General features: G+C 37.1%; 1 protein-coding gene across 1 annotated transcript; it reads left to right on the top strand.

Moving 5' to 3' along the window:
* Nucleotides 1-447: 447 nt before the first annotated feature.
* On the top strand, nucleotides 448-10772 carry LOC100378262 (DNA topoisomerase I, mitochondrial-like). The gene is made up of 17 exons (XM_085500203.1): nucleotides 448-562; nucleotides 860-896; nucleotides 2562-3315; nucleotides 3890-3938; nucleotides 4826-4938; nucleotides 5059-5161; nucleotides 5278-5387; nucleotides 5477-5592; nucleotides 5768-5889; nucleotides 6008-6318; nucleotides 6433-6577; nucleotides 7002-7145; nucleotides 7319-7504; nucleotides 8218-8401; nucleotides 8742-8964; nucleotides 9268-9417; nucleotides 10259-10772. The coding sequence occupies exons 1-17, from the start codon at nucleotides 521-523 to the stop codon at nucleotides 10359-10361; spliced, it is 2892 nt and encodes a 963-aa protein (XP_085356329.1). The 5' UTR covers nucleotides 448-520; the 3' UTR covers nucleotides 10362-10772.
* The last annotated feature ends 244 nt before the right edge of the window (nucleotides 10773-11016 follow it).

Below are 11016 nucleotides of genomic sequence, written 5' to 3'. Positions count from 1 at the left end.
TTAGTGAACCATTTGTGTTTTTTTCTGACACGGAAATATTATGCTTCGTGACTCTGGGCTAAAATATCATATGCCGGTTCGTGTTAATGTTAAGAAGTGATTAAACAAATTAAATTATTTTAGTATGTTTTTACGGCTGCAAATGAGACAATCTTTTTTTTTTAATATCGGACGTGTTACTATAAAGTATATTGTCGTGTGAGGGCGGCATCGTCGGACGCCATTGTCAACACACCGAAACGAGCATGGCGTTAGTTTTATTTGTAAATGCAGAGGTAAAAACATTACAAGTATGTACAAGTTGGCCAAAAGCGGCGATGTTGCTGACACGACAACTCTTGTTGCCTGACGTCACGCTAGTGACGTGCGTATACACACTATTTCCCCGTACTCATCACATTTGATTGGCACTACATCCGGGTCTTTTCTTCTACGCACGCGCATAGGCAAAAACTGGGACTTTGTCTATTTCACGGCATTTTCATTTCAGTCACCGTAAGTGACATACACTTCCCCAAAAATGAACGGCGCTAGCAGCGATCACTCCCACGATTTTTCCAAAGTAAGTATTTTTTTGAATTCTGCTCTCTGAAAGGAACAATTTGATGTGAGTGTTGTACTTTTTTGCCTTTGGGCAGTAGGTCGTTTTCAGATGGCAATATTGTAGTCGTCAAATTTCTGACTTAGTCTCCAGCAGAAAAAAAGAGACGGCCATGATGGTTTTCTGCCTAAGCGTGACAAGTGGTCATTTTTGAAGTCGTTTTTCCTTGTGTTTAATGCTCAGTTTTTAAAATTTCGAGTGTTTTGACGTGGATCCATTCTAGTTAAGTTTAATGGTGAGTTTTTTCTTCATTTATAGGCCACAGGAACAGTACATTCTGGAAGTACCGGGTCGGGTATGTAAGAGCAAACTTAACATTTTTCAGCCATTGTCTAGCGCTGGGTTTACCACGCGTTGTACAGCACCGCGACCGAGAGCTGCGAGAACATTGAATGACCTTCAGTAACTCCTATATCGTAGGCTGTTTCAAGGTTACTCGTGGCAAGGTCTTTTATTTCTCTTCAAAATAAAATACGAGATGTGTAAATGCTTTACTTCCCAGTAAACACAAAAAATAATTCTACTTTCAAAATAAGGAAGCCATAAAAAAAAACGTATCTTGTGGAATAAAATGTTCTAGGAGTGCACGACACAGTACGGGCCTTTGTTCAACATCGGTCCATATGATTTCACAGCTGTTTTAATATGACAACTTGATTTGCATTGGTCTAGAAAATTCGCGTAGATAACTTGGTTGATCCGAAAGTCTTTAAAGTGGCAGAGTTTCTAAGTAACTGTAGTCGAGGTTATTGTCTGTATCGACTATCGCTATAACTTTGTTCTCTCTCCTGTCTGTCTGTTGACATTCGCAACATGACACTGATCGACGCAAATTCAAAGGTTCCGTGGCGTCAAACTTCCGCATGACCGAGATTCCTGGAAGTTCAATTCGAGTGGTCTCGCTTAAGTATTGATTTCGCACTTTCAGTCAAAAAATCGCTGGGCTATCTTATTGTTTTTATTATGAAGCTGTTACAAATTGTACATTCAGTATCCAGTCCAACTGTGTAATCCTATTTGTTTACCAAGATACATGAATTCGTCACAAACATTGTCATATCAATAATTGTGAGACCCCCTCCAATCTTCTTAATTTAATTATATACAAAAATGTAAATATTTGAGTGACACTGTTTAATTTTAACATTTGCATCATTGTTTTGTGTTACTCCTTATGAAATAAATATAAAAAAAAAATGTGTTTTCTTGAAATTGTAGAAAAAGATGAGCAATATCTGGCTGTTATCTATTTCATATTGTTTTTGTTAGTTATAGATTTATAGACCTTGGGTAAGAGTTTCTTTAGGCCTGCTCGCTCGTAACTCTAACCCTGCCCCTCCAGTACGCCTCCTCCATTTCAAATGTATACATCCCTCTTTGGGTCACTTGTAATTAATTGAAAGGGCATATTGACTTACATCGAGGGGCTGGAGTGCTAGGTTCGCAGGTAAAGGCTGATATTTTACTTTTTTGACTGGATTTCTACAAAATCGGTCATGTTAAAGACAGCGCACTGGTCACATTTAGACTGTAAACGATGTTTGTGTCATTGTTAGTATCGGATACAATCCATGTCTGCATTCAGTTTCTACTTGAAACAAGTATTTTCATAATGAATTGCTTTGTGATAGTCTTTCACTCATAAGAGGTATCACGGTCTCAGACTCGTAAATTTCAACATTAAATTTGGATGCAATTTGGCACATACATGTAACCAATGCAATGCGTTTTTTTCACATTTTCAAGAAAGCCAACACTGTATTCTTGAGAGCAGATGACGATTTCAAGCACTGACGTCAGTTTTAAATTGAATGCCAATTAATATCAAGTTAAAATTTGGAGAATGTGAAAAAAATGTGATGGTGCAGATAAATAAAATACAATGTAATCAGTAAACATCCTCTTCTGTTTTCATGTACCCATTCTCTTTACATAATGTCTAAGTTTTATTTCATTTTAGGCGACTATAATCACATCAATTCTACAAATCTGAAAACTGATTCTCTGAAGCATCACTCGTCCAAGTCCAGCTCTTCTCCACACAAATCCAGTTCACCAAAATCTGCCAGGCCGCCAAGCAGTCATAATGGCCACCCCGAAAAGCACAAGTCGAGTCACTCATCAAGCCATCACTCAGACAAGCCAAAGGACCACTCTTCAAAACCCAAAGATCCCAATGCAAAAGTGAAGGAACACAGCTCCAGCAAGTCGATAGATCACAGCAATAAACATTCAAACAAACATTCAAGCAGTGACAAACTAAAAACAAAAGATGGATCAAGTTCATCCAGCAAACCAAAGGGAAGTTCCTCTTCATCAAAACCAAAGGATAATTCCAGTATATCAAGTTCAAATAGCAAACACAAAGATCAATCCAGTTCAAAACATTCTAGCTCCAGTTCAAAAAAGAGCAGTTCAAGTACTCAGAAGCCAAAGGATGGAAGCTCAAGCAGCTCAAAACCGAAAGATCATCATTCCAGTAAATCAAACACTGCTTCAAAGCATAGAGAACATTCCTCCAGCTCTAGCAGCAAACACAAGGACGGTTCAAAATCGTCGTCGCATAAAGACAGTAACAGTAAAAACAAAGATGCCAAGAAGTCGTCCTCTTCTCATAAAAATGAAAACGACAGACCCAATAATGCCGGCGAGGTCAAAGTAAAATCCGAATCTGTGTCACCAACTAAACTTGTCATAAAAACTGAAGATGGCAGGTAAGAAAAAAAAATCCTCTCTGCATGCGATGGTGGATGGCTGTAGCATTTTGTGAAATGTGTATCATTGTAATTTAATCAGTGTTATCTCGTGCATGTAAGCGCATGCTATCACTACTTTATCGGTGAAACCTGATGACAATGGCGGTCTTCCCATGGTGCATCTCACTTACCATAATTACTTTAAATTAGGCGTCTGGGGAAAATAGTGAAAAGCCTTAATTTGTTTTTAAAATAGCCATCATGAACTTGAAAAATCAGTCAAACTAAAAATGTTAGTATTTTCACGTAACAAAAAATACTTAGTGATTTTAATGTAATCTACATAAAAAGTTTGAAAAAAAACCCAAATACTAATGCATTGCACAGTAGCTCATTCTGGTCATGCTATGTTTCACAAGTGAAACTTATAGTAATATAACTTATAGTAAATATAATAACGAAACAAAAAATAAGTTTGTTAAATTGTTATGAAATGCTTTTCGACTTTTTTTCTTTCAATTTTCAATTATTTATTTTGTCTAACCCATATTTACCTGCGTTCTGTTAATTTTACTTTTTGCTATCGCAACAGGAAATCAATCAAAAAGGAGACGGAAGATAGTGATGATGATATACCTTTGGTAAGTAGGTTTGCAGTTTATGGTGAGAGAAATGTACTTCTATGTAATGTAATGTAATGAAATAAAATTCATCATTACCCCTGCCAGGGGTAAGGGCCTGTTCCCTATCAATTCACATGTGAAATTCACAAAATCAATATATGCATAAGCCTGGTGCTTTTTGTAATTCTTGCTGATTCAAACGTGTATTGATGTGTATTTCAAACTTGTATTGACAAATTTTGTTTTTAATTCAGTCAAATATGGCCAACTAGCAGCCATTTTTACGTGAAATATAGCCTAATTTAATACTCGAACATGTCTACAACTGGCTCTTGGAGATGACTCCACTCAATGATTAAATCTTATTGGGTGGTAGGTGCATGTTATGTTTTCTAGGTATCATTTTTAAAATGGCCATCTGGTGGTCTTTTTTTTCCTGCTGTCTGTTTTCCTGGCAGAAATTTGTTTTCCTAAAAAATGTATATGCACCTAATTGTGTTTGATGATTTAATCCAATTTGATTGACTAGGAGTTTTGGAATTAAATTGTTCTATCCTAATATTTGAGTCTATAATTGGTTTTCTGAAATCACTTGACCAATTTCAATCTTACTTGGTGCATTGATGTACATAATTTGTTGCAGGTGCACATTTTTGGGGTTTTAATTGTCTGAGATGTCCGTCTGGCGGCCATATTGTTTTCTTACCCCCGGTACTCCTGTATTTCTGTGGAATGTCATTGTTTCAAATATTTACCTTTAGGCTTATTCTCATTGACTTCATATAATTTGAAAATGTCAAGGCACTTAAATAGTTGACAAGGACCATTACATTTACACCGACTTGTTTTACAATGTTTTCTAAACGTACAACCTGTCTAAAGTTATTTAATTTTCACACATTTAGGCGCAAAGGACAAACGTCACTGTCAAGGTCGAGGAAGACTCCGATTCATCACCCACAAAGAAGAGGCCACACAGAGACGTAGATTCTGAAGACGATGAGCCTCTGTTCGCAAGGTGAGAATGTGTTGCATGCTTTTATTTTGGAGTGATGAGTCAACAACGTGGAGGTTACCTTCATTGTGATGCACATTGTCTCGAAAAAGTCTGAGAAACTTTTGTTTTTCTGTGTTCTAGGGCTCAGAAGGCGAAGAAACAAAAGACTAGTTCTACAACATCAGTGAAAAAAGAGCACAGTGACAAGAAAAGGAAAACTGGCCCAGATGATGATGAACCTTTGGTAAGCTTGCTTTTATTTGTATTTGTCAGTTGGTGTGCATGTTCAGCAACAGCACACTGATGTTGCTTTTTATTTCACCCACCTCTGACTTTCCTAATCTTGATTATTAAATTCAGAAAAAAATCAAGAAAGAGGTAAAACCAGACAAGAAAACAGCTAAGAAGACAGATGGGTCCCCCAAGAAAAGGGTAAAGAAAGAAAAAGTAGAAGAAGAAGTTTGGAAATGGTGAGTTGTGGAATATTAAAACAAACTATCTGGCACTTGTGTTATTATCATATTTGTCAACTCATAGACTATTAATTATTCTTTGCAAGGTGGGAAGAGAAACCTCTCCCTGAAGGAGTAAAATGGATGTCGTTGTCACACAAAGGTCCTGTGTTCGCACCCGAATATGAACGTCTTCCCAAAAGTGTGAAGTTTTATTACGATGGTGAGTAAATTTCTTTCTATCACATTTGTGATGCCCTGTTTTTTTGTTTTATTTTTTTTGTTTATCTGTGTCTAAACATGTAACAAAATGCATTACTAAACGTCTCTAAATTTTTAACATTGTATTGGTGTAATTATTTATATTCATAAATAAATTACTTGTGAATTTATTTCAGGAAAACATGTACAGCTTGAGGAAGCAGCTGAAGAAGTGGCTGGCTTCTATGCTAAAATGTTGGAGCATGATTACACGTCTAAAGAAATTTTCAACAAAAACTTTTTCAGAGACTGGAGGAAGGTATGATATTTGTTGCATCGGTTGAATATTACCACTTTATAGCTTATAACGAAATAATTACAAGAAGCATATTCTAATTTCCTTAGCCACACTTCACGCCATTCTCTTTACTTTCTAGGAGATGACCCACGATGAAAAAGCACTAATAACCGACTTGAGTAAATGTGACTTTCGAGAAATCGGAGCTTACTACAAAATGAAATCTGAGGAGAGGAAAAATATGACCAAGGCCGAGAAAGAGGAAATCAAGAAACAGAACCAGGCTCTTACTGACGAATACGGTTTCTGTATAATCGACGGGCACAAACAGAAGATTGGTAACTTCAGGATAGAACCGCCAGGTCTGTTTAGAGGACGTGGTGATCACCCAAAACAGGGAATGTTAAAGAAGCGAATTCAACCAGAGACAGTCATCATCAATTGTTCGAAGTAAGACAACCACTCGTAACCCATATTTAAATTTGTATCCGCTCTAATTGCCACTGCAGACGTCAATTCAATGATTTTGCAAATCACTTAAATTCTTTTTCCTTCGCTTTAAAGAGATGTAGAAACTCCAAAACCACCGGAGGGCCACAGATGGAAGCAGGTGTTACATGACAACAAAGTGACATGGTTGTGCTCCTGGACCGAAAACATACAAGGAGCTATCAAGTATATTATGTTAAACGCAAATTCAAGGCTAAAGGTGAGTGGGTCACTAGGTCAGCGTTCAGTCACTGGCGAATTGATACATGTATCAGGGAATGTATATACGACTTTCAAGGCTGTGCCTTGGGTGATGATCGAAGCAGGAATCGACAGCTTTCATGTTCGCGATATAACAAATCATCGTTGGATAATATATTACATTATCGTTTTCCCCGGCTAGTGTTACTGAATTGCTGTCTTTCCATTGGTTATTCAGTGTCAAATCTGTGGGTATAGTAAACCACCAAGTCTCTGTAGTTATGCCGTATTAGTGCATGTCGCCCGGCTGTTATGAAACTTGGCTACATTTGTACAGAAAGCTGCACATTTATAATTACGCATGTGCCAAATAAAAAATTCTATTCTACACATGTGACTATAAATGCCATCATAAAAATTCATGCAACTGTTTGATTGTGCAGGGGGAGAAAGATTGGCAGAAGTACGAGATGGCCAGACAGCTGAAGACAGTGGTTGAAAAAATCCGTGCAAATTACCGAGAGGATTGGAGAAGTAAGGAGATGAGAATTCGACAGCGAGCTGTGGCGATGTATTTCATTGACAAGGTTTGTATGTTTCTAAAATAATACTGTCGGTTACTCTTGTTAAAGTTCAGTTAAACTGCCATAGTTGTTTAATGATTCTTGTGTAAATTTAATAGCCCATCCCTGGAGGTGTGATGAATTAGACAAAATTACTTGTTTTCATTCATGTACCGGTGCTTTTTTTAATTTCGCAGCTTGCATTGAGAGCCGGTAATGAAAAGGAAGAAGGCGAGACTGCGGATACCGTTGGTTGTTGCTCATTGCGGGTTGAACATATCAAGCTATACCCAGAGTTGAATGGTAAAGAATTTGTTGCAGAGTTTGATTTCCTCGGTAAAGATTCCATTCGATATCTTAATCAGGTACCAGTGGAAAAGCGGGTAAGTTTAGGCAGTCATTGTGTAACTTCAGCATAGTTTCCCCAGTCAGTGTTACTGAGTCTCCAACATTTAATTGGTCTTTCAGTGTCAAGTCTGTGGGTAGAATAAAACCATCTAGCTTGCTAAGCACACTTGGATAGTATACATTCTGTCGGGTGTCTGTAAGCTTTGGTGACAGCATTATTTTTGAAGGATGTTGTAATCTGCCTCCCCTTTTTAGCGCCAAAGTCAAATTTTGCTACTGTAAACAACAAAAATAAAACGCGCATAATATGTTATACAGAATTTTGAGCAAGACTGTAGTCAATAGGAAATTATGTAAAAAATTGCAGAAAAATAAAGGAAATGTTAAAACCAAGATTTAGGTTTGAAAACTTAGTCTTGAAGGGTTTGTCACGTTTGTTTGGATTTGATGAATTTAGCAAATAATAATAAGATATATGAACGCGAGTCTTGTTAACAGGTTGTAATTGTCACAAATTAAACTTTCAGAGGTTTATCGCTGTCTTGGGGCTGTTATTTGACTTTTGATTGTCTATATCGCGAGAAATATACACAATAAAAATTCAAATATCAATACTTCAGCTCATTGATGTGCTGGTTTGAGTGACCGTTTTGGTTGTTTTTGAATTTTCTTAACTAATTTTGTTTAAAGTTGGACCATGGCAGGTGTCTGTTGAAAAGTATTATCTAATCTGTTTCTCCTTTTGTAGGTGTATAAAAATCTACAGCTATTTATGGATAACAAATCACCTGGGGACGATGTGTTCGATCGACTGAACACCAGCATCTTGAATAAACATCTACAGGAGCTCATGGAAGGCCTAACAGCCAAGGTTTTCCGTACTTTCAACGCTTCAAAGACGCTGCAAGATCAACTGAATGAGTTAACCAATCGTGAGTAATCGTTGACTGTAGTTTAGTAATTGTAAGTTTGATTTCAGTTGGTTAGCGACATTACATTACCTTGTCCCCAGTTAGCGTTACTGAATTCCCATCATGCAATTGGTTATTCAGTGTCAAATCTGTGGGTAGAATAAACCACCTGGCCTGCAATTACGACTGGATGGAGTTCATTCCGCCAGGCGTCATTTAGCGAGGTAACATATCACGATAACTCGCAATACTCATTAAAAAAAATTACATGCAATATGCAACAAGAATTATCTTGTGCGCCATCACTACTAAAATATCAAAAGATTCATTAAACTTCATCCCAATTGGTTGTTCATTTCAGCTGATGACTCGGTGACTGCCAAGATCCTCTCCTACAATCGCGCCAACAGAGCCGTAGCTGTCCTGTGTAACCATCAAAGGGCAATTCCCAAGACGTTTGACAAACAGATGTTGAATATGCAGGAGAAAATAAAGAAAAAGAATGACACCATAAAAGATGCTAAAAAAGATTACAAAAAACTGAAAGGAGAGTACAAATCCAGCAGGGATGATAGATTGAAAAGGTGGGTGTATTGTCCATTTCTGTGTGTTGTTGCATTTTAGGTGTCCAATTTAGTGCACTCAAAACAAGAGACCATCACTGTGTCGCCATCATAATCTTCATCGTCACACTTGTTTCCATGCCAACACTCCTGCCGCCATGCCATCACTAGAGGATGAGACACAAAAGTGGGAATTAAAACTGAACCCTAAAAGCATGTCATGTACTTGACAGCAAACTATTGCATAGTTAGGTGATAAAATCATAAAATTTGTGATATTTATTGTACATTTTCTTACTCTTCATTATGTCTTCCTTGTTGCAGTGCCCTTGAACGCAAGAAGAAACAGTTAGAACGACTTGAAGAACAGCTGATGAAACTGGAGGTACAGGCGACTGACAAAGAGGAGAACAAAGATATCGCATTGGGTACCTCCAAGTTGAACTATCTGGATCCCAGAATTAGTGTTGCATGGTGAGTTAAATGGTGAACTTGCTGTTTCAGCTTGCTATTAGAAGTTATGCTTGAACATCACACTATATTTATAATAATTGACAAATACATAAAAGTGGAGTACACATGAGAAACCAGAATTACACAAAATTGCATTACTGAATGCATATATAGTCAGGACCAGCAAAATTATTGAGACTTAAAAGCCTGCCATTAACATTTACACAATCTACTGAAAAAAACAAAGCCCCTATTGTGGATTACTCTCAAAACCACCTTTCAGTGGTGCATATTCAGTTGCATCAAAAGCAGTTCATAAAAGCTATCATGAGATGAAGCCAACTTGGGAATGATGATGAGTGATGATGTGAATTTCAATTTTCAAAAGTCTGCTACTTTCAAGTCGTGAAAAAAAAATAGATTTGCAAAATATGCCATTTGCTTCAATATTGTGTTCTATGCAAAATTTCATTAATATGTGGCCAACCTGCCAAAAATATAATGGGGTGGGGGGGTCTATAGCGCTATGATTTTTACATGTTGATTGTAGTTTAGTAGTTTAGTAGTTGTACTGTTCTCTGTGTATTTGATTTTGCAGTTAGCAACATTTATTATGTTACCTCATCCCCAGCTAGTGTTACTGAATTCCCATCATGCAATTGGTCATTCAGTGTCAAATCTGTGGGTAGAATAAACCACCTAGCCTGCAATTACGTCTGGGTCATATCCATTCTGCCCAGGCGTCATTAAGCTTGGTCACATCGTGTCACACACGCTCAAGTGTCATTGTCTGAATTCTGCTCAATTAGTGTTATTTTGTCGATATGTTTGTAATGAAAGTTTGCATTTTCTTTATTTACAGGTGCAAGAAATGGGAAGTACCACTTGAAAAAATTTACAATCGTACTCAGCGAGAGAAATTCCAATGGGCAATTGACATGGCAGATGAAACTTACGAGTTTTAATGCTGGCTCCGGACCCCCCTGTCATTTCAATTACAGGGTGGCCCACATAGTACTAGCCTAGCCCATCTTATTGCAACTGGTCAAATACAAGACCCTGACTATGTTGATTTTTTTTTTTTAAATATTTGACATTCGTGACAAGGTGTATTTAGTATCTATTACAACAGAGAAAACTTCAAAGTTCAAAAACTTTGGGTGCCATCCTCTGATAGTAATACAATCGACAAATCTTGCAATTTCATCCTTTTGCTAGTATTTATTAGCAACGATTCTGCATTTGAAACGGAAATTAGTATATACACTTAGCTAGTAGATGGTGTATTAGTTTAGCTAACCTCCCAAGTACGTTTTTGTAATTTGAATGAATTTAAAAACTAAAGTACCATTGTATTAAGAGTGTCTGGGTTCACATTACAGTGCACTGCACAAAAGCGGCCGCCAAATCAGGTTTTTCCTGTTATTTACAGCACAGTTGATAAAAGTGAGTTGTCAAGGCTCATTTCTCCTCAAGACCTCTGTCACTGAAATGTGAAATGAATGTTATTTTATTGTATTTTTTTTTTTTTAAATCTGCCATTGTATATTTTGATATGGCACGAAGTATACTATTTTACAGTAGGCATATTTGCAATATTCCACTTTCATCGCCAGTTCT

This window comes from Saccoglossus kowalevskii, chromosome 6 (genome assembly GCF_978046115.1).
Source record: "Saccoglossus kowalevskii chromosome 6, keSacKowa6.1, whole genome shotgun sequence".
Classification (NCBI taxonomy): Eukaryota; Metazoa; Hemichordata; class Enteropneusta; family Harrimaniidae; genus Saccoglossus; species Saccoglossus kowalevskii.
Note: the sequence above shows the minus strand (reverse complement) of the source record. Positions and strands in the feature narration are given on the sequence as shown.

Excerpts from the sequence above, each read along its gene's own strand:
- LOC100378262 (XM_085500203.1), top strand. The coding sequence starts at position 521 with ATGAACGGCGCTAGCAGCGATCACTCCCACGATTTTTCCAAA. Across the intron at positions 5,388-5,476 it reads GAAGAAGAAGTTTGGAAATG|GTGGGAAGAGAAACCTCTCC; the intron begins GTGAGTTGTGGA and ends ATTCTTTGCAAG. Across the intron at positions 5,593-5,767 it reads TGTGAAGTTTTATTACGATG|GAAAACATGTACAGCTTGAG; the intron begins GTGAGTAAATTT and ends AATTTATTTCAG.